Consider the following 22,410-nt stretch of genomic DNA (forward strand, 5'->3'; position numbering starts at 1 on the left):
CAAGCACTAGCCAAGGAAAGACCACGGTTTGATCCCCTGGCATCCCATATGGTCCCCCCAAGCCAGGGGCAACTTCTGAGAGCTTAGCCAGGAGTAACCCCTGAGCATCAAACAGGTGTGGCCCCCCCCAAAAAAAATGTTTCATTAATCATTTTTGATTACTTTAACTAAAACATGAACTCACTAAGTAAGGCTAATTGAGAAGTGAAGTAGAACTAACTCATGATGAATTTGATCTAATCAAATTTTTTTACCTTTTCCCCAAGATTGAAAAGGTTATTCTTTTTTTTTTTTTTTTTTTTTTTTTTTGGTTTTTGGTTTTGGGCCACACCTGGCGGTGCTCAGGGGTTACTCCTGGCTGTCTGCTCAGAAATAGCTCCTGGCAGGCACGGGGGACCATATGGGACACCGGGATTCGAACCAACCACCTTTGGTCCTGGATTGGCTGCTTGCAGGGCAAACACCGCTGTGCTATCTCTCCGGGCCCGAAAAGGTTATTCTTAAAGAATTGAGGCAGATATCTAGTTTTTTTATTTTAGTACATTCAGAGCAATAAAAATCTATAGTGACAGTTAAGATCTTGTTATTCATAATATTTAAACTTTAAAATAATGTTTATACTGACATTTGTATCACTATGAGTTTTATATATTTTATATATATTATATATATGAGTTAGTTTTATATATTACTGGGTTAGTAAGAGTTTTCATCTAAATTTATTAGATTCAATAAACCATACTGCATTTGGGAGATAGGTTGGGGTCATACCTAGTAATGCTCAGGTGCCTGGCTCTGGATCCACTCCAGTGCTTGCGGGGCCAGGTGTGGTGCTGGGCTCATGGCTGATGTGACTGAATGGAAAACCCTATGTCTCTAGCTTCAGTTTATTCTATTTTAGAGTACTTCCTCTAAGGAAATTGCTTTTGCTTTATTATTTAGCAACTTTATAAATAGGCTTTTTTCTTTCAGAGAATTTAATTAATTAACATGAAGTTTTTTTCTTCATAGAAATTTCTTAAATACTTTGAATATATTTTATAATCAGAAAAAAAATCTTACTGGAAATGAGTAGGTTTTCTTTCTGATGATATATAAACTTTTGATGTTGATATCTGTCTACATTAGCAACTCAGAACCCATTTTTAATCTTGACTTCCTAAAGTAAGGAAATTAATCACTTGTGATGAGTAGACCATTAACTTTGTACCTTGCTGTGGATACCTGTTTATATGAATACATTAATGGGTCACCCCTTCCAGTCTCTAGTCTACTTGATCTGGTTTTTTTGCCAAAGCTTATTTAGGTGTTTCAAGGAAAAATGTTATATAAATTATCACTTTACTATTATATATTTTGTATTTTTACATCTTAAATTGATAGTTTTCGAGATCTTAAATCAATACATTTTAAGTTGGAAAATGAAGTACTTATGGTATATTTTTAAAGTTGAAGCTAAGCCACTTTAAATGTCAGCTCTATCACATTCATATTTAGTGCTTAGCTGACTGTTGTTGAAGTCATTCTAGTATTTATCTTTTGGTTTGTCATGACCAGACTGTCATTTGTTTTTGTGCAGGAGATCTTGTTGGATAATTCTGTGTTGGTAGGTCCCTAGCCCTTGATTTCTAAATTTTTGAGATTTGCAGTGCTGTTTGTGTGTTTTTTGTCTTGTTATTTTTGGTTATAGATATCCTTATTTCCCTCTGCATCTCTTTCTTTAAGCTAACCACTAATGGAAAATCCAGTATGTGTTAGCATGATAATAGTGTTTTTTTATTTTTATGCTAATGTGAACAAACTGTCCCTAACATCCAGCTAGTGCACTCTCTCTTTACAATTAGTTTTGTGTCATTTTGATTTAATATATTCATTTCACAAAGAAATTATAATTACAGCTTTATTTAATTTTTATATTTTGTTTGCTTGATTTATTTATTTTAGCCTACTCTTTCTCTCTCCATACATATGCGATAGAATGACATGGAAATATTAAGCATCTATTTTGCTATGTATGATACCCTTTAGTATTATTTTTTCCCACCAGAAAATAAGCAGTACTTTTAAGCATGCTTTTTCTAAAAGCTTGTTTGGCCAACCTAAATAAATGCTTCCAACTGTCTTGTTATATAACTCCAATGAAAACTGGCAGATTCATTGATTTTCCTTTAAAATTCTCCTATGAGCACAGGTTTTATTTCGTTTGGGTGTTGGTTTTGGAGCTATAATTTTGGGCATGAATACAATTAATCATTTTATATTTTAACTTCTCTATTATTATTGTATGCTAGTTTCTGACCACAACTTTTAAACATACTGGAATGACATTACTTTTAGACTTTTTTGTGAATGGCATTTCTGCTTTTGAGTTCACACTACAGCTTGAAAAAAAAATGAACATATTTATAAAACAGTTCTCATTTATGTTCTTCATTGATGTTTTTCATTGATGCTTACACACTTTGTCTCTTGTCTTTTGGTAAAATTTAGAATTTAGCTCTCTTTGCATGTTCTTTCCTTACATGTAAAAAACTGCCACCACCTACTTTTTTCCTCAAAATTTAGCCTTTGCCTTTTTAACGAACTCCCCTAATTCAATTCTATTTTCCACATAAACTGAAAGATCAGTATCATAAGACATGTAATTCATTGTCATTGAATCAAATGCTTTGCTTTCATAGTTGAGCAAAATGAATTTCAAAACTATTTCTGCTTATGAAATCACTGAGTAATCATTTGTATTCAGATGGTGACTTATTTTAATCACTCAAGTTATATCACTAATATCATTTTATCATAGGCTTATACAATTTGTTACTTAAATTTACTTATTAAATTTATTAAATCAGTACTAGGTAGAAATATTCTTTATTTCTAACACTTGTGCTTACAGTTAATATCTATATGTAATTTGTTAGCTGTGTATCTCTAGATATATTCCTATCTAGAGATATATCTCTAGAGTGTTTTTTGGTGAAAATATTCTGAGTAAAACTTGTCTTATCTTAACATATTACTCTGTTCAGCACTTGAATATGATTGATAGAGATACATATTAGTAACTAACATTTAGAGACTTACTATTGTCAGCTACTATGCTAGGAACCTTATATTCTTCACATTAACTTTACAGTAGTCTTATGAAAAGGAAATACTATTATCTCCATTCTACAACCAAAGAACTAAGGCACTGAGAGGTTAAGTAACTTTCCCAACTCACACAGGTAGTAACTATGAGTTTAGGACTCAAACTAAGATAGTTTTACTCCAGTGCCTTCATTTTAACTAGTTGACTATATTACTCATGTCGATTTGAATAAATTTTTACTTAGAAAACTATAAATATTATTAATACATTTACATGGGAACGTCTATATAAATTGCAAATAAATTCTTTTTCAGTTGTATTTCTTTTATTTCAAAGCCTTTTTTAATCTGGATTTTCTGTCTTTTTTGTTGTTGTTGTTTGTTTTTTAATTTTCTGTCTTCTATTACATTATAAAGCTTTTTGTTTAGATATGTTTATGAATATTGTATATCTAGTACTATGTATTCAGGTATACAATAAAAAATAATATTTACTAAAATATTATGTATTTTATGTATTATGTATTTAATTTTAACTAGCCCATTTGGTGGGCTGGTCAAAATGAAGAGGGGTTTAGAAACTATTAGAGTGAATATTCATTATAGTGAATATTACTGGGAATTTCTATTCTTTCATTCCCTGAATGGTATTTTTTCAGGTTAATTTCTGTAGCCCCTATTTATTATTGAGAAGAGCAGTGCTGGCTTGTTTACGTCAGCTTGTGCAAAGAGAAGCTACTGAAGTTTCAGAACATGCCATTATGCTTGCTAAGGACAGTAGAGAAGAATTGGCTCCAGGTAATTCTTTTTAATCATCATTATCTCCAGCTCAGATGATTGAGTCTTAAATCTTAAGTATTTATGTAAGTATAAGTTTTCAAAATGAAATTTAAAAATCATTGTGCAGTTGCTCCATGGGACCTGGTTTATGGTGGTTGCAAAAAACCAAGTAGCCTCCTTTTCAGTATACCCATGAGCTGTGGGACTTGCATAGTCTTCATTAAGGGACCTTGAAGAAAGTCCTTTTTTGTAGTGAACATTCATATCTAACTCTCATGCTGGCCCAGTATTAGTCTCCAAACAGATATGTGGGATGCCTTTGTAAAGCACAAGGCACCGTGGCCTTAGTTCATGTTGACCAGGTCTTCATGTCCATGTGTACCAAGCTGCAAAACAAAAGAGCTTGTGATTGAGGCTTTGTCATGGGCAAAAGTTCATGTTCTCTAGCTCTGAGAATAAATGGGCCTTTTCCAAGTTTAATTACCAGTGAGTTTGAAGACCTGGTGGTTGGAAAGTATCCTGTCACAGATGACTGTGGGTATCATGAACATCCCTAAATGAGAACCTTAGAGCTGCACCTCTTCTCAATCATTACACACTACTCCAGTCCTCACCACTCCATCTCATTCCAGATGCTTCAAAATAACAACAAAAATTGGGGCCAGAGAGATAGCATGGAGGTAAGGTGTTTGCCTTTCATGCAGAAGGTCATTGGTTCGAATCCCTGCATCCCATTTGGTCCCCCGAGCCTGCCAAGAGCTATTTCTGAGCCTGGAGCCAGGAGTAGCTGAGCACTGCCAGGTGTGACCCAAAAACCAAAAAAAAAGGCAACAACAAAAATTAATATTGGCCCAAGGGTGTAGCTCAAGTGATAGTCATGCTTTGTACATGTGAGGCTCTGTATTAGATTCTCGATGCTACATACTCTAACACAAGCACTGCTAAGTATTTAAAAATGTGAACAAAGCAACAATTTTTCTTAAATTAGAATGTCCTTAAACTATTACAAGAGAGTTCTGAGCAAATCATTCCAAGCCAGCAACATCCACATAACTGGGACTTGTTTGAGATACGTATTATTGAGCATGATATAAGTCTGCTTAAGAAGAAATTCAGGAGGCTTTTAATTAAGTGTTACCTGTTTTTATAATTCCTATGTTACTGTGTTCTAAGATTTGAGAGTCATTGATTTAGAACAAAAATAATTTTTTCTGGGTTTTTGGACCATACTCAGAGGAACTCAGGGGTTATTCCTGGCTCTGCATTCAGAAATCACTCCTGGCAGGCTTGGGGACCATATGGGAAGCCGGGATAGAACTCGGGTCTGTTGTAGGTCAGCCATGTACAAGGCAAACGCCTTGCTGCTGTGCTATGGCTCTCGCCCAAAAAATGTTTATAATAGTTACATTTGTACTTAGCCCTTGAGTATCTCTTTAGGTACCTACCTCTCTCACCTCAAAATCTTATTTAATAAACTTCTTTATAGATGACAGTCTCTATAAACTAAAAGAACTTCATGTCCGCTTTATATTTCAGAGCTTATTTACAGGATTTTCTTAGTCAGAAAGGTATGTCTTACATATATTTCTCTTTATCTAAAAATTTTATGAGTAACCTAAACATGCATAAAATTTCAAGCAACATTCAAATTTTAAGTCATGAGAGGACCAGAATTTAGGTCAGTGATAGAGTACATGTCTCACCATGTGAGGTCTTGGGTTTATCCCTTGCAGCACAAAACAGAACACAAAACTCCCTGTTCCTCTCACCTCCCATCCCCTGGTAGCCAAAAAAGTATAAAAGTAATATCTTTCTCTTACACATTTGTACGTAATTAACAAAATATAGGTCTAAGACTTCAGAATACTTTCTGGTGTCTAAAGTTAAATCAGGGGCTGGAGAGAGGTAAGGCATTGACCTTGTATGCCAGGGGTGGCGAACAAGTTCGACACAAAGAGCCAAAATTTTAAACTGTGAGAGTCAGAGAGCCACACCACACAGTGACCTGCCAAAACAGACAAACACTCACACAAAAGCATATAATTCTAACAATAATCTATTAAATACATATTGCATTTTGCCATTTTGAGTGAAGGTAAAAATCCTGAGGGATGGGAGACAGGATGATGCAGCCTGGGGGCGGGACTACACACTTGGAGATCTCAGAGGTCCCTCCTCAGAAGCAGCATAACAAAATCCAAACTTGGCAAAGAGCCGCATTCATTTTGGCCAGGAGCCACATGCGGCTGTGTTCGCCACCCCTGTTGTATGCAGTCGACCCAGATGGACCTGGTTCAATTCCTGGCATACCATATAGTCCCCGGAGCTTGTCAGGAGCAATTTCTGAGCACAGAGTCAGGAGTAACCCCTGGGTGTGGCCCAAAAACCAATTAATAAATAAACTGCTTTTAAAAAATAAAGTTAAATCAGTGCTATAGTTTTGTGTTATACACCACACCCTTTAAAATATTTCTTTTACAAATTTATTCAGTTTATTTTCAGGCGTATATTAATTTAATCCCATCACCCAAGTCATCTTTCCTTTACCTCCCACCACTCATCCTGTCTCCTTAACAAGCACTTTTTTTTTTTTTTTTTTTGGCTTTTTGGGTCACACCCGGCGGTGCTCAGGGGTTACTCCTGGCTGTCTGCTCAGAAATAGCTCCTGGCAGGCACGGGGGACCATATGGGACACCGGGATTCAAACCAACCACCTTTGGTTCTGGATCGGCTGCTTGCAAGGCAAACGCCACTGTGCTATCTCTTCGTTCCCAACAAGCACTTTTTTTATGCACTTAACGTACATAGTATATTTGGTTAGTATACTTTAGGTCTCATTCTTAAGTATTATTGACTCTCTATACTTCGTTGTTAGCCTGTCCACAGGCATTTTGACTATTTTATATATTAGTTATTGTAAATGTGTAGAAAACATTGCAGTGAATATTTTTGTGGTAATGTTTACATATTCTTCAGAGAGATCCCCAGAAAAGGGTTTACACATCATATATAGTAGTCTGTTTTTAGCTTGTTTTTGATCCAGACCCAAGGATTATTCCTGGCTCTGTGTTTATGAGTGACTTTTTATTGATTGGTGTTAAAGAAATAAACAGTTTACATTCTCAGTTGCTGTACAGGAGGTTCTTCCAGACTCTCAACACTTGGTATTGGTATTGTTCCTTGTGAGGTGATGACTCATTGTGGTTTTGATATGCACTCGCTGATCATCAGTAATAAGTAAACATTTCATATATGCCTCTTAGCCATTAGTATACCCCCCCTTTGGCAAAATTATCTTCAAATCTGACCATTTTTTGTTTGAGTTGTTTTTTTGATTTTTGGGCCACACCCAGTGATGCTCAGGGGTTACTCCTGGCTATGCACTCAAAAATTGCTCCTGGCTTAGGGGACCACATGGGATGCCGGGGATTGAATCGAGGTCTATCCTGGATCAGCAGTGTGCAAGGCAGATGCCCTGCTGCTGCGTTATCATATCACTCCAGTCATTTTTTTGTGTGTGGGAGAGGAAGGGATCCTTCCCCAGTAGTACTCAGGGTAACGTCTATTAATTCTTGGCCTAATAGTTGAATTATTAAGGGGTTTTGTTGTTGTTGTTGTTGTTGTTGTTACTGTGAATTATATGAGTTGTTTATATACCTTATCAATGGATGATGAATAATACCCTATTCAGGTTTTTTTTATTATTTGTTTATTTTTGTTATACAAAGTGTTTTAATGTAGTTTCAATTGTTTATCTTTGTTTTCATTCTCCTGAGGTTGGGTCCAAGTGTTCCCAAAGAGATCTCTGATGCTTGATGTTACAATGCTTTACTAATGTTATCCTCTTTGTACTTTATGGTTCTGAGTTTATATTGAGGTCCTTGATCCATTTTTTTTTTTTTTTTTTTTTTTTTTTGGTATTTGGGCCACACCCGGCGGTGCTCAGGGGTTACTCCTGGCTGTCTGCTCAGAAATAGCTCCTGGCAGGCACGGGGGACCATATGGGACACCGGGATTCGAACCAACCACCTTTGGTCCTGGATCGGCTGCTTGCAAGGCAAACACCGCTGTGCTATCTCTCCGGGCCCCCTTGATCCATTTTTAATTTGCTTTTGTATATTGAGTTAAAGTAGTATTTCCCAAAATTCTGACTCTTCAGAGTCTCTAGAATCAGCAGTACCCTGGAATGCAGTTAAAGGGCAATTCAGTTTGTTTAAGAAGAAGATGGTAGCGAAATGAATTTGGGAATCTTAAGTTAGATAGCATTCCGTTTTTTTTATTTTTTTGTTCTTTCCTCCCCTTACCCTTTTTTGGAGTAATGTCTCACACCCAGACTTGCTTAGGACTTTGCACTGGCTCTGCACTTAAGGATCACTCTCGGTGAAGCTCAGGAGACCATATAGGAGGCCAGAGATCTTATGTGGGTTGGCTGTGTGTAAGACAAGACCTTACAGCTGTATTAATGCTCTGGCCTCACCATTTTCATTCTTTTGCATGTGACTGTCTAGTTTCCCAGCTCCATTTATTGAAGACCCAGCACCATTTGTTGAACAAGAGTTTTTTCCCTTTTACACTTTATGAATTCTTTTTAATAGATTAAACATCAATAAATTTGAGGATTTATTTATGGTCTTTTTTTTTCTGGTTTTTGGGTCACACCCGGCAGCGCTCAGGGGTTACTCCTGGCTCTATGCTCAGAAATTGCTCCTGGCAGGCTTGGGGGATTATATGGAATGCCGGGATTCAAACCACTGTTTCTCTGCATGCAAGGCAAATGCCTTACCTCCATGCTATCTCTCCAACCCCTATTTATGGTCTTCTAATTCATTGTTTTCTTGTGTTTATTTTTATTCTAATACCATATAGTTTAACTACTATTGCTTTGTAGTATAGCTTGAAATCAGGTTATTTATGGTTGCCTTAAATGTTCAAGATCCTTTATAGGGCCCGGAGAGATAGCACAGCAGCGTTTGCCTTGCAAGCAGCCGATCCAGGACCAAAGGTGGTTGGTTCAAATCCCGGTGTCCCATATGGTCCCCCATGCCTGCCAGGAGCTATTTCTGAGCAGACAGCCAAGAGTAATCCCTGAGCACCGCCAGGTGTGGCCCAAGAGAGAGAGAGAGAGAGAGAGAGGGAGGGAGGGAGGGAGGGAGGGAGGGAGGGAGGGAGGGAGGGACGAAGGAAGGAAGGAAGGAAGGAAGGAAGGAAGGAAGGAAGGAAGGAAGGAAGGAAGGAAGGAAGGAAGGAAGGAAGATAACTTAACAGGCTAAGTATATGCTTTGCATGCAGGAGGCTTGGATTCGAATTTAATTTCCAACACTACCTGGACCCCCAACCACCAATAGTTATGACCAAAATATTTGTATGTATATATGGAAAATATATAAGCTCTGAGCGCCAGGAGTAAGCTTTTATCACATCCAGGTATAGACCCAAAACTAGTTAAACATGTGCATAAATAAAATAACTTTATAATATAGTAGTTGTTTTTGGTATGTGTTTTCATCTCATGTTAAGAAATGGTAAAGAATTGGCCGGAGAGATAGCAGAGCTATAGGGCATTTGCCTTACAAGCAGCTGATCCAGGATGGACAGTTCGAATACCAGCATCCCATATGGTCCCCCATGCCTGCCAGAAGTGATTTCTGAGCACAGAGCCAGGAGTAATCCCTGGGTGTCACCGGGTGTGACTCCCACCCCCCCCAAATGGAATGGAAACTTTCCAGAATAAGAAAGTTAAATTATGATTGTTTATTTTAAATTAACCTTAGGAATAAATAAATAAACAATCACAGGGCTATACACAGCAGTGCTCAGAGCCATGTTATATCTTGGTTCCAGCATACACGCCAGCCACCAGCCATTTGAGCTGTCTCCCAAGCTCCCATATTAATATTTATTTGTATTTTTCAGTCTTGTTTTTTGGCCATATTACTATACTTAGGACTTATTTCGTACTCTGCTCAGGGACCTCTTCTAGCAAGGCTCAGGGAATCAAATAGTAGGATGCAGGAGATTGTGTCTGGATCAGCTACCAGGCAAGCTCCCTACCTGCTCTACTATCTCTGACCACCATATTGACAACTCTTTTTTGTTTGTTTGTTTGGTTTTTGTTATGTTTTGAGTGCCTGGTGGCACGCAGGTGTTACTTCTGGCTCTGCGCTCAGAAATTGCCCCTGGCAGGTTTGTGGGAACATGTGGGTTGCTGGGGATCAAACCTAGGTTCATCCTGGGTCAGCAGCATGCAAGGAAAATGCCCTAATGCTGTGCTATCACTCCTTGACAGTTCTTTTATTTGGTTTTGGATCACACCTGGTGATGCCCAGAAATCCAGGAAGTGCCAGGGACTAATCCAGACCTGAATGCAAATCATACACTCCTACCCATTGAACCATCTTTTCTGACCCTCCAATTTGTTGTTATTTGTTTTATAGGAAGTTGGGGATCTTCAGGCCATACTCAACTCGATTGCATACACTAATTCCTAGCTAATCTATGAATGTTCAGTAGAATGCTGGATTTTTAATACAAGGGACTGAGGAAGCAATGTTGTTCATGTTCTGTGGTGCCCAATATTTTTGTTTGTTTGTTTTTCAGCCACACCCAGTGATACTCAGGCATTACTCCTGGCTATGTGCTCAGAAGTCGCTCCTGGCTTGGGGGACCAGATGGGTGCCAGGGGGATCGAACTGCGGTCCGTACTAGGCTAGCGCAGGCAAGACAGACGCCTTATGGCTTGCGCTACTGCTCTGGCCCCCTATGTGGTGCCCAATATTACCCCAGCCATACTAATAGTGCTGGGGACCTCCAGGCTCAAACATACTCATTGCCCAGGATCCTTCAGGGTTATGACATGGTGTGCTGAGAATTTTAGCAAAATTTACTTATAATTTTTAACAAAACTTACTTTTAGCAATATTATATTTTTAATGTACAATATCACAAATAATTCCAGACAGTTAATATAAAATAGATTTTTATATTATTTGAGCCCAATTTCACAACTGATCAGAAGAGACACCAAGCCAAACCAGTGAAACTCACAGATACCAGACTTCAGCTTAAAATTCTGAGGCTGCCTCTGGATGAGGAAAAGCCAAGAATTATCCCAGCTCTATAGATTCTAGAGCTCCTTGTGATACCTCCAAATTCTATACCATTAACAGCCTCCTAAGTGCACAGCACATTAGATGGGGAAGTAATGTAGAAGCCTATTAAGCTCAAGATTTAATAGAGGTGCTCGCTTCAGCAACACATACACTAAAATTGGAACGATACAGAGAAGATCAGCATGGCCCCTGCGCAAGGATGACACGCAAATTCGTGAAGCATTCCATTAAAAAAAAAAAAAGATTTAATACAGAAGGCTCAACTAGCAAAATCTTAGACAATGATTTTAATAACCACATTGTGAGATATTGAGATATAACAATTTTCACAAAATTTTACTTAATCTTTTTTATGATTTCCTTTAACTTTTTTTTAAATAATTCCTGCTTTTTTGTAACAAACAATATAAAATAAATTATTTTGTGCTTGCCAGTGTGGCAGGCTTGCAGGGGGAAATGTGGGGACAATGGTGGAGGGAAAGCACATGGGTGGTAGGATTGGTGTTTAAACATTGAATGTCTAACAAAATTGTATTGTAAACAACTTTGTAAACCACGGTGTTTAAATGAGGTTTAATTTTTAAAGACATATGTACTAGCTTCTTAAATACTCTGGTGCATATCATGATAACTAGTAAATGTATGTATCTCATGTGGCAGTTTTGTTTTCTGTGTTACTTAGATCATCGATTTTCTTCTTATCAGATGCTAACATCAGAGAAGTGGGCCTAGAAGGGGCATTATTGAACTTACTAGATAAGGAGATAGATCAAAGATTATGCCATGATATCAAAGAGACTTTAAATCATATGCTTACATCTATGGCAGTGGATAAACTCTCCTTTTGGTTAAAGCTTTGTAAAGATGTACTTGCGGCATCTGCTGGTGAGTATTGGTGATTACCAGTTGAAATATTAAAATCACAATGAAAATGTTTTATAAACAATTTGCCAATCTTGTATGAATATTTGATTTATAATTGCTCTTCACATGAAGATTTTTAGTTCTAGTATCTTAGAACTCATTTAATTTTAACAATATAAACCCAGAACTTAAGTCTATTTTTTTTGTATAATATGTAAAGAAACCTGAAAAATAGAGTTTAACTTGTCTTTTTATTTTGCACATATAACAAATAGTTGAGGGATTGATCAAATCAACATGATACAAATATTCATCAAGGTTAAAACATTTGAACAGGGGCCGGAGAGATAGCATGGAGGTAAGGCGTTTGCCTTTCATGCAGAAGGTCATCGGTTCAAATCCCGGCGTCCCATATGGTCCCCCGTGCCTGCCAGGAGCAATTTCTGAGCATGGAGCCAGGAGTAACCCCTGAGCACTGCCGGGTGTGACCCAAAAACCACAAAAAACAAAAACAAAAACATTTGAACAAACTTTTTTCCACACTTAATGTTTATTTAAATAGTGTTAGAAGAGTTGCCAGAGTAATACCATAGCAGCAAGGGCTTTTGCCTTGCATGCTGCTACCCCAGCAGCAGATTCCTGGCATCCCATATGTTCTCCAGAACCTGCCAGGAGTAATTTCTGAGCAGAGCCAGGAGTAACACCTAAGCGCTGCCAGGTGTGCCCAAAAACAAACAAAAATAGTGTTGGTGGGCCGGGCGGTGGCGCTAAAGGTAAGGTGCCTTGCCTTGCCTGCGCTAGCCTTGGACGGACCGCGGTTCGATCCCCCGGTTTCCCATATGGTCCCCCAAGCCAGGAGCAACTTCTGAGCATATAGCCAGGAGTAACCCCTGAGCGTTACTGGGTGTGGCCCAAAAACCAAAAAAAAAAAAAAAAAATAGTGTTGGAAGACAAACTGAATTCCCAGTATCTTTGCTAATGCAAGAAATTGTTAGTAAGGAAAGGGTATTGGCATCTTAAAAATATATACTCTTAAACGAAGGAGAAGTGTAAGCATATCCCAGGTATATTACCTATTTCATCTGATGAAAAGTTCTTTTTTTTGTTTTGTTTTGGGTTTTGTTTTTTTTTTTTTTTGGGAGGGGGTCATAACCGGCAGTGCTCAGGGGTTACTCCTGCCTTTGCACTCAGAGTAGCTCCTGGCAGGCTCAAGGGACCATATGTGATGCCAGGATTTGAACCACTGTTTGATCAAATCAACTGCGTGTAAAGCAAATGCTCTACCACTGTGCTGTCTCTCTGCCCCCTCCCTTTTTTTAATTTCTTGTTTTGGACCACACCTGACAGTTCTCAGGTATTATTTCTGGCTCTGCACTCAGGATTTATTCTTGGCATGGTTAGGGAACCATATCAAGTGCTGAGATCAAACCTGGGTTGGCCTCATGCAAGGCATAAATATAGCCCTACCTGCTACACTATTGCTCAATTCCCTGATGAAAATTTTTAGCTATCCTATCATTGAGCATTATTATGGCTTTACTTTTTTTTGTTGTTTATTTTTCTGTTTGGGGCCACATCCAGCAATACCTGACTCTGCATTCAGGAAGCATCCTGGTACTACCTGGGTATCAAACCCAGGTTGGCTGTGTACAAGGCATGTACACTACCCACTATCCTATCTCTCTTGCCCATTTGATTTTTTGAACCACACCCAGTGGTGCTCAGAATTTATTTCTGGCTTTGGATTCAGAGATCACTCGTGGAAGTCCTCAGGAAACAATATATGGAACCAGGAATTAAACCTGGGTTTGCTGCATGCAAAGCAAGTGCCCTATCCACTGTACTATCCCTCTAGTATTATTACCATTTTAGAGTGTTTTTTGTTTGTTTTGCTTTGTTTGTTTTTTGGGGGTCACACCTGGCAGCCCTCAGGGGTTACTCCTGGCTCTGTGCTCAGAAATCGCTCCTGGCAAGCTCAGGGGACCATATGGGATGCCGGAATTTGAACCACCGACCTTCCGCATGCAAGGCAAACGCTTTACATGCTATCTCTCTGGCTCCTTGTTTTGCTTTGTTTTGCGGCCACACTTAGCTATGCTCAGGACTCGTGGCTTCGTACTCGGGAATTAATTCCTGGTGATGCTTGGGGAATCATATGGCATGCAAAGTGAATGCCCAATCCAATGTACTATATTGCTCTACCCAATACTTTATTTTAGTCTGAAACTCTTTGAGCACTTCTTTAGATACTTCTGTTATTTGTAGTTAGTGAATATGAAATAATATGATTATTTGATTTTGTTAAAAGATATTTAATTATAACAGTACTTTACTGTATTTTAGGTTGTATTTCTCTTTCAGTTAACTGTAACTATATTTATTTTTTTTGATAAAAGATCTTACCTCTATGACTTGTGTGGATACTGTACAAGAAGAGGAAGGATACAAGGGGGATGATGCCTCAGTTTTGACCACCAGAACTGATGACAGATTCCATCATTTCACCAATCCCCGGTGGGCTACAAGAGTGTTTGCAGCAGAGTGTGTCTGTAGAATAATTATCCAGTGTGAGAATTCAAACAGCGCACATTTTGATGTTGCTTTAGCACAAGAAATGAGAAAACGAGATTCAAGAAGTAAGTAACATAATAATGAAAATACCAGTTTGTATAGTAGAAATGCTATTTGTTTTTAATATTAATCTTAAAACTTTAAAATTTCATTTTAAATGTTGCCATAGTATTTATATGATTTAACCATAAAATATCAATTAATATGTTTTTAATGTTTAAATACAGTTTTTTCATGATTTTTGCTTTGGGATCCAGCAGTTCTCAGAACCTACTCCTGGCTTGCTTGATCTTCTGCATCCCATGTGTTCCCTAGCACCAACAGGAGTGCTTAAAGCAGAACAAGGAGTAATCCCTGAACATAGCTAAGTGTGGCCCAAAAACTTTAAAAGAAAAACAACTTACAGCTATTTTGCTGGTTTGTTTTTTTGGGTTTTTTTTTTTTTTTTGGTTTTTGGGCTACACCCGGTGACACGCAGGGGTGACTCCTGGCTATGCGCTCAGAAGTCGCTCCTGGTTTGGGGGACCATATGGGACGCTGGGGGATCGAACCGCTAATGCTGGCAAGGCAGACACCTTACCTCTAGCACCACTGCGTTGGCCCCTATTTTGCTGACTTTTTAAATGAATGTTACCTAAATATTTGAGCCTTATATTAATATAAGATAATCCTGATTATGAACCCATTTGACCTTTTAGTCTTTTTTTGTTTGTTTGTTTTTTGTTTTTGGACCACACTTGGTGATGCTCAGGAGTTACTCCTGGCTATGCACTCAGAAATCGCTCCTGGTTCGGAGGACAATATGGGATGCCAGGGAATGGAACTGAGGTCTGTCCGAGGTCAGCCATGTGCAAGGCAAACACCCTACCACTGCGCCATCGCTCCAGCCCCATAATCTTATTTTTATTTAATTTTTTATGCTTATTGTTTGATGTCTAATTTTTCTAATCACTTATGTACATATATTTAGATATACGATACATATATACCAAAATGGCTTGTAAATATTTAAACACAGATTATAAGGCCAGATATTGCCAGAAGCCTATATTGGAATATGCATTAGATATGCTTTCATAATTTTTCATGCATTTCTCAGTCTCTTTTTTTTGATGAGCACTATATTAGATATGGGTAGATAGAAGATGAGCTTATTATACGTGCTTTTTAATATATTTGGTGTTCCAACATAATTAGCATGTAATGAGATGAATTGGCTTCTTCAGTGTAAAATAAATATTTTCTGAATTGAGGCTGGAAAGATACCACAGCAGTAGGACATTTGCCTTGCACATAGCTGACCCACGATGGATGGTGGTTTGAATCCCAGCATCCCATATGGTTCCCCAAGCCAGCCAGGAGCAATTTCTGAGCACAGAGCCAGAAGTAACCCGAGTGCTGCAGAGTATGACCCCCCAAAATATATATTTTCTGACTTAGCCTGAGATATATTTTACATAAAGATTAGTTGTACATAAGCATCTTTAAGAAAGGCTCTGGTTTTGCTTGGTGGTGGGGGGTTGATGTTTCATTGGTTGTTTGATTTGGGGACCACACAGAGCAGTGGTCAGGAATTACTTCTAGTCGTGCTAGAACATGGGATGCTGGGAATTGAACCCAATTGGGCCATATGCAAGGCAAGTGCACTACCTGCTGTATTATAGTCTTGCTGCTGAAAGAAACACTTTTTTTTTTTTTTTTGGTTTTTGGGCCACACCCGTTTGACGCTCAGGGGTTACTCCTGGCTATGTGCTCAGAAATCGCCCCTGGCTTGGGGGGACCATATGGGACGCCGGGGGATCGAACCGCGGTCCATTCCTTGGTAGCGCTTACAAGGCAGACACCTTATCTCCAGCGCCACCTTCCCGGCCCTGAAAGAAACACTTTTAAGTCATTATCTTATATCATCAGAAGAATTATTTAAGAACATGATATAGTAATTAAGAGACTTAACATCCATCATTGCATGTGTGTTAAGACATATGAAAGTTGGGGCTGGAAAGATAGCATGGAGGTAGGGCATTTGCCTTGCATGCAGAAGGATGGTGGTTCGAATCCAGGCATCTATATGGTCCCCCAAGTCTGCCAGGAGTGATTTCTGAGTGTAGAGCCAGGAGTAACCCCTGAGCGCAATAACAACAACAAAAGACATATGAAAGTAAGATAATCAGGAACCAGAATGATAACTCTGCAGTAGGGCATTCGTCTTGCACACTATTGACTCAGGTCAGAGCCAGGTTTCAATTCCCAGCATCCCATATGGTTCCCCCAAGCATGCCAGGAGCTATTTTTAAACGCAGAGCCAGGAGTAACCCCTAAGCACCACCAGGTGTGGCCATAAGCAAAATAAAATAATCTAATTCATGTAAAGAACTACTTAAAACTAATGTCTTTAAACTTTGCACTTGGCCTACCTATGTTCAACCCCTGACATTCCATATAGTTATTTCCTCATCCCTATCAAGAGTGATCCCTGAGCACAGAGCTAGAAAGTAAAGCCTGAGCAGCACTGGATAGATATGACACCCACACCAAAAAAAGTCAGAACAAACTTTTCATTAAATTTGCCATTATCAGTTTTTTTTAAGGGTGCTATTCGTAGTTTTTAAGTAGTTATATTAATTATTTGCTTTGGTATAATTTTCTTTTTTTTTTTTGTTTTTTTTTTGTTTGTTTGTTTGTTTGTTTTTGAGTCACACCCGGTGGTGCTCAGGGGTTACTCCTGGCTGTCTGCTCAGAAATAGCTCCTGGCAGGCACGGGGGACCATATGGGACACCGGGATTTGAACCAACCACCTTTGGTCCTGGATCGGCTGCTTGCAAGGCAAATGCCGCTGTGCTATCTCTCCGGGCCCATGGTATAGTTTTTTTTTGTGTGTACTTGTAGGAATGCAATGATTTCCACTTTTAAAGGTTTTAAGAAGTGATAAATCAGCAGTACTTTTTTAAATGTCTAGGTTAAGTGAAAAGTAGAAATTGCCACTAGCATATATCTTAGTTCTAGCATATTCTTTTTCTTGATTGCTATTTTAATCTTGTAGATGACTTTTTGGTGCTGCATCTTGCTGACTTAATTCGCATGGCCTTTATGGCTGCTACGGATCACAGTGACCAGCTTCGTCTTTCTGGCCTTGAAACATTATTAGTTGTTATTCAGCGATTTGCAACTATTCCTGAACCAGAGTTTCCAGGTCATCTAATTCTGGAACAGTATCAAGCCAATGTAAGCATTTTGTTAGAAAATTCTAGTGAACATTGTATAAAATGTCTGCGAAGCTAGGTGGAGTTGTAACTCAAAGGTGGAGTATATGGTTCAATACTCGGGGCCTCAAAAATAAAGTCTAAAAGCCACAAATGTGATATAAGTCATAGAGCTCATGCCTTGCATATATGATGTCCTGGATGTGACTCCTTTGAAAGCCCTTGTCTGGCCCTGGTACATGATGAGTAAGACAAAAATGCTCCTCACAACCCATCCAACTTTAATGGATAGTCCACAAATGGTGTTATAAATATCCAGATGTCCTTTGCACCCCCCTCCAAAAAAAAAAAAAAACTTCCATCTTTTTGAGGGGTAGTGCCTCAAATCTGAGTTGGCTGCTGTTAAACCCCTATACTGTGTCTCCAAGGCTTTTTTTTTTATTTTTATCATTTTAAAGGCTATTTTTTTTTATGTAAGTATTTCTTGGCAGTGCGGGAATGTGGGGGAACAAAGCAGTTTGGTAGTGAAATTTTTTACAAAATACCTAAATTAACACTAAGCCATTATTATACATTCTTTGTAGGCCACCTATATGTTTTATCTCTAAACTATTACTTCTATGATGAAGTACTATATGTGCCATATTTCAGTTCATAATTGTTATCTCCACATAATCATTGCACCATTGGTCCCTCAGTAATAACAGCATGATTTTTTGGGGGGTGGGGGGATTACACCCGGCAGCACTCAGGAGTTACTCCTGGCTCTACGCTCAGAAATTTCCCTGGCAGGCTGAGGGGACCATATGGGATGCCGGGATTCGAACCAACGTCCTTCTGCATGGAAGGCAGACACCTTACCTCCAGGCTATCTCTCCGGCCCCTGCATGATTTTTTTTTAACCTTACATAATCATTTGTGTACTTTGTGAAAAGTAGTGGCATAATGTCTCCAAATACTATGTGGTGAAAGTTGATAACTTCCTTAAAGGTTGGTATTTTTGTTTCTGGATTTAGAAGTCAGGGTTTTCTTCATGGTTATGTAAGGTTTTAAAAAAATCCATAGTGTTTGTGTGTTGATTAGTCTAGGAAAAATAAGGAAAGTATAATTGCGTGTGTCATGTTGCATATTCTATGGTATGTAACAAATCTCTCATTATAATTCAGGTGACTGGTGTTTAGGGAACCAGACCCACTCAGCAGTTTGCAGTTTACACCATGTTTTGTCAACATACAATGCCAGAGTAGGCTTAGGGAAAATGAAAAAGAAAGGAATTAAAGTTATATAAAAATATCCTAGTAAGGGGCCGGAATGATAGCCAGCAGTAGGGCGTTTGCCTTGCACTTGGCCAACACATGATGGACCTGGGTTCCATCTCCAGCATCCCATATGGTCACCCCAACCTGGAGTGATTTCTGAGCACATAGCCCTGAGTAACCCCTGAGAATTACTGGGTGTGGCCCAAATCAACAACAAAAACAAACTATTCTGTTAAGAGTAAAATGTTATAATCCAGTTAATTAAGGATAATGTTGTTATCTGCTTATCCTTACAATGCAAATGTGAGAAACCTTAATTACAGTCACACCTTATTTAAGAATCTTCATTAGTGCTGCTTACTTTGGCACGGTTCTATTCTCAAAGTTACGCATTCTAACTTGTATCAAGATGGCTCTGCCCTTTTTAAGATTGTCTTAGTGCTCCCATCAATAATCTAAAGAACTTTGATTTTCCCAGAGTGGTCCCTGGAGGTTAGCACCTCTCAACACCAGGATAATAATATGGACTTAGAGGAAGGGAGAGAAAAGTTTCCCAAAAGAAAATTGGAATGGTGGGACCAGAGCAATAGTACAGTAGGTAGGCATTTGCGTTTCACGTGGCTTACTTGGGTTCAAAGGTTTGATCCCAGGCATCCCTAAGCACTGCAGGAATAATTCCTGAATGCAGGGTCAGGAGTAACCTGTGAGCTGGGTATAACTCAAAAACAAAACAAAAAAAAACTTTTTTGAATGTTGTTAACTAAAACAGGGAGAGATATGTGGACAGACAAATACAACAGGTGGTTGTGATAACCTGTTTTGAATACATTTAAAAAATTAAAAAAAAAAACACCTGGGCCAGCGATAACAGAGTGGACAGCGATAACTTGCACATGGCCAATCTGGATTCTCTCCCTAGCAACCCATATGGTCCCCTGAGCCTGCCAGGAGTAACTCTTGAGTGTCTCCAATTATGGCCCAAAAGAACAACACAAATAAAAAAACAAAAAACCATTTAATAAATATGTGGTGTGTACTATATATTACTTACTGATCTTGATATGTCCTATTATTTCTTACCAGGTAGGAGCAGCACTTAGACCTGCCTTCACTTCAGAGACACCCCCTGATGTCACTGCCAAAGCATGTCAGGTAAATAGTTAGAAAGAGAAAGCCTGGGGTGGAGCTTTTGCCTTGCATATGGCTGACCCGGTTTCAAATCCTGTATCCCAGATGGTTTACCAAGCCCTGCCAGGAGTGATTTCTGAGTGCAGGGCCAGGAGTAACCAGTAACTCCTGAGTATGGCCAGATGACCCTAAAAACAAAAGAGAGAGGAGAGAGAGAAAGAGAGAGACAGACAGACTGACAGACAGAGAGGAAGAGAGACAGAGAGAGAGAGAACACATGCTTAAGGAGTAAGAGCATCTGTAAAGAAGCAGTTCTCTAGTTTGTACTTGATACCTAATTTCTGTGTTTATAATTATTTAACCATTTTTCAAGTTGCTCTGTTTCCTTTACTCTTTCTTTTATTTGGGAACATGGGGGGAAGGTCGGGCCACACCTGGCTCTGTGCTAAGGAATCACTAGACCTTCTGCATGATCAGCACATACTCCAACTTAATGCTATCTCTCTAGCCCCGAAATGCTAGCTTTTGACTAACATTAATAGCAAAACTTCAAAACTTCTTTCTATCTGAAGGCAAGATGATTTTGTTTATTAGATTTCTATGTTGTGCTTGAACTCTGCAGAACTCACAAGAGAGGTTTGTCATTTTTAAAATATCTTACATTTTTATTTTATTTCTAAAATCTAGGTTTGCAGTGCTTGGATAGCAAGTGGAGTTGTAAGTGATCTTAATGATCTCCGAAGAGTTCATCAGTTGCTTGTTTCATCATTAATAAAAATACAAGCTGGAAAAGAAGCTTTAAGTCACTTGTATAATGAAAGTGTTTCTACTATGGAAATCTTAGCTGTGCTAAAAGCCTGGGCAGAGGTTAGTACTTCTCCATATAACTGTTTTGTTGTTGTTTTTTTTTAATTTTAATAAACCTTCAGCCTTGAACTATAAGCAAACTGAAGAACATTTCTACTTTTTGTTTTGTTTTGTTTTGTTTTTTGTTTTTGGGCCACACCTGGCGGTGCTCAGGGGTTACTCCTGGCTGTCTGCTCAGAAATAGCTCCTGGCAGGCACGGGGGACCATATGGGACACCGGGATTTGAACCAACTACCTTTGGTCCTTGATCGGCTGCTTGCAAGGCAAACGCCGCTGTGCTATCTCTCCGGGCCCAACATTTCTACGTTTTTTGGGGGGGGGGGGGGGCCACACCCGTTTCATGCTCAGGGGTTACTCCTGGCTAAGCGCTCAGAAATTGTCCCTGGCTTGGGGGAACCATATGGGACACCGGAGGATCGAACCGCAGTCTGGCGCCACCTCACCGGCCCCTAACATTTCTATTTTTAAGGGTCACCCAAAGCTTTCAGCATAAAGGACTCCTTAAGGACCTTTTTATTCATGTACTCATTAGTATTTATCCAAGCACTCTGAAATGTCCTCTCCAGCTTAATTTGAATGTTCTCTCTGCTGACTTAAATAGGAGCCATCATAAATTAAAAAGACTGTAAATAGCCAACAGAAACTGCTTTTTATTGAAATCTGAATTATTAGAAATATGAACTTTTATGTCTGGTCACATTTGTAACTACATACTTTAGTGCTATTTTTTTAATGTTCTTTTATTTGGGGTGTTATTTTTTGGTGACTGGGATCAAACCCAGTTCTTTGTACCTACAAAGCAAGCATGCAGTCTGCTGTTGAGCTATTTTCTGAGCCATTTTTAACATAGATTGACTTTGTATATTCAACAACAGCCATTTTCTTTTCCAGAATAAGAAAAATACTATAGAGATGTTTACTTCTTCTTCATTTACTTTTATAATCAGGGAAAGAGACATAATTATAAATTTTGTATTGGAGATGTTTAAGTGGTAGTACAGTTAACCTACAAATAAATCAAGAGTTACCAAATTTGACCAATTTTGCTTCATCTATCTTTTTGGGAGGAGTAATTAAGAAAAAAAATTAAGAAATTCTGGGACCATTCTTGGAGAATCTCAGTAGCTGAAACATGTATTTAGTTGTTGACCCATGAATATGCTACTCTTAGATGCTACAACAGTGCCTGACCACCTATCTCATTCCCAGTAGACTTGTGGGGGAGGAGAACCTGTAGGGCTATATCTTATGATTCCAGGATGAGGATGGTGGGGTAGGAATGACCACATTGTGCCACAGATCTAACACAGTGGTGCAGAAGCATGCCTTACACTATCTCCAAAGCCCTCATTTGTCCTTTTTTGTTGCTGTTGGTTGGTTGGTTTGGAGGCCACACTCAATGCTCTGGGCTTACACCTGACTGTGCTCTAGTAACCCCTGATAGTTCTAAGGAGACCTTATGTGCTGCTGGAATCAACTGGCTTCAGCTTTGTCAAAGCAAGCATCCTAAATCCTGTACTATCTCATCTGTCTTTTTTTTGTT

The 22,410-nt window shown here is 38.8% G+C and overlaps 1 protein-coding gene and 1 non-coding gene across 2 annotated transcripts in view; both read left to right on the plus strand.

Moving 5' to 3' along the window:
* The window catches only part of HEATR5A (HEAT repeat containing 5A), a 106,628-nt gene that overhangs the window by 54,683 nt on the left and 29,535 nt on the right, over positions 1-22,410 (plus strand). The window contains exons 21-26 of the mRNA XM_049766942.1: positions 3,747-3,885; positions 11,682-11,861; positions 14,237-14,476; positions 17,453-17,634; positions 19,955-20,023; positions 20,687-20,866. Coding sequence (XP_049622899.1) covers positions 3,747-3,885; positions 11,682-11,861; positions 14,237-14,476; positions 17,453-17,634; positions 19,955-20,023; positions 20,687-20,866 — 990 coding nt within the window. The remainder of the gene's footprint in view (positions 1-3,746; positions 3,886-11,681; positions 11,862-14,236; positions 14,477-17,452; positions 17,635-19,954; positions 20,024-20,686; positions 20,867-22,410) is intronic.
* On the plus strand, positions 11,104-11,210 carry LOC126002145 (U6 spliceosomal RNA). The gene has a single exon (XR_007492920.1). It is a non-coding gene; the product is annotated as a U6 spliceosomal RNA (small nuclear RNA).

The sequence above is a fragment of the Suncus etruscus genome, chromosome 2 (assembly GCF_024139225.1).
Source record: "Suncus etruscus isolate mSunEtr1 chromosome 2, mSunEtr1.pri.cur, whole genome shotgun sequence".
NCBI classification, from domain to species: Eukaryota; Metazoa; Chordata; class Mammalia; order Eulipotyphla; family Soricidae; genus Suncus; species Suncus etruscus.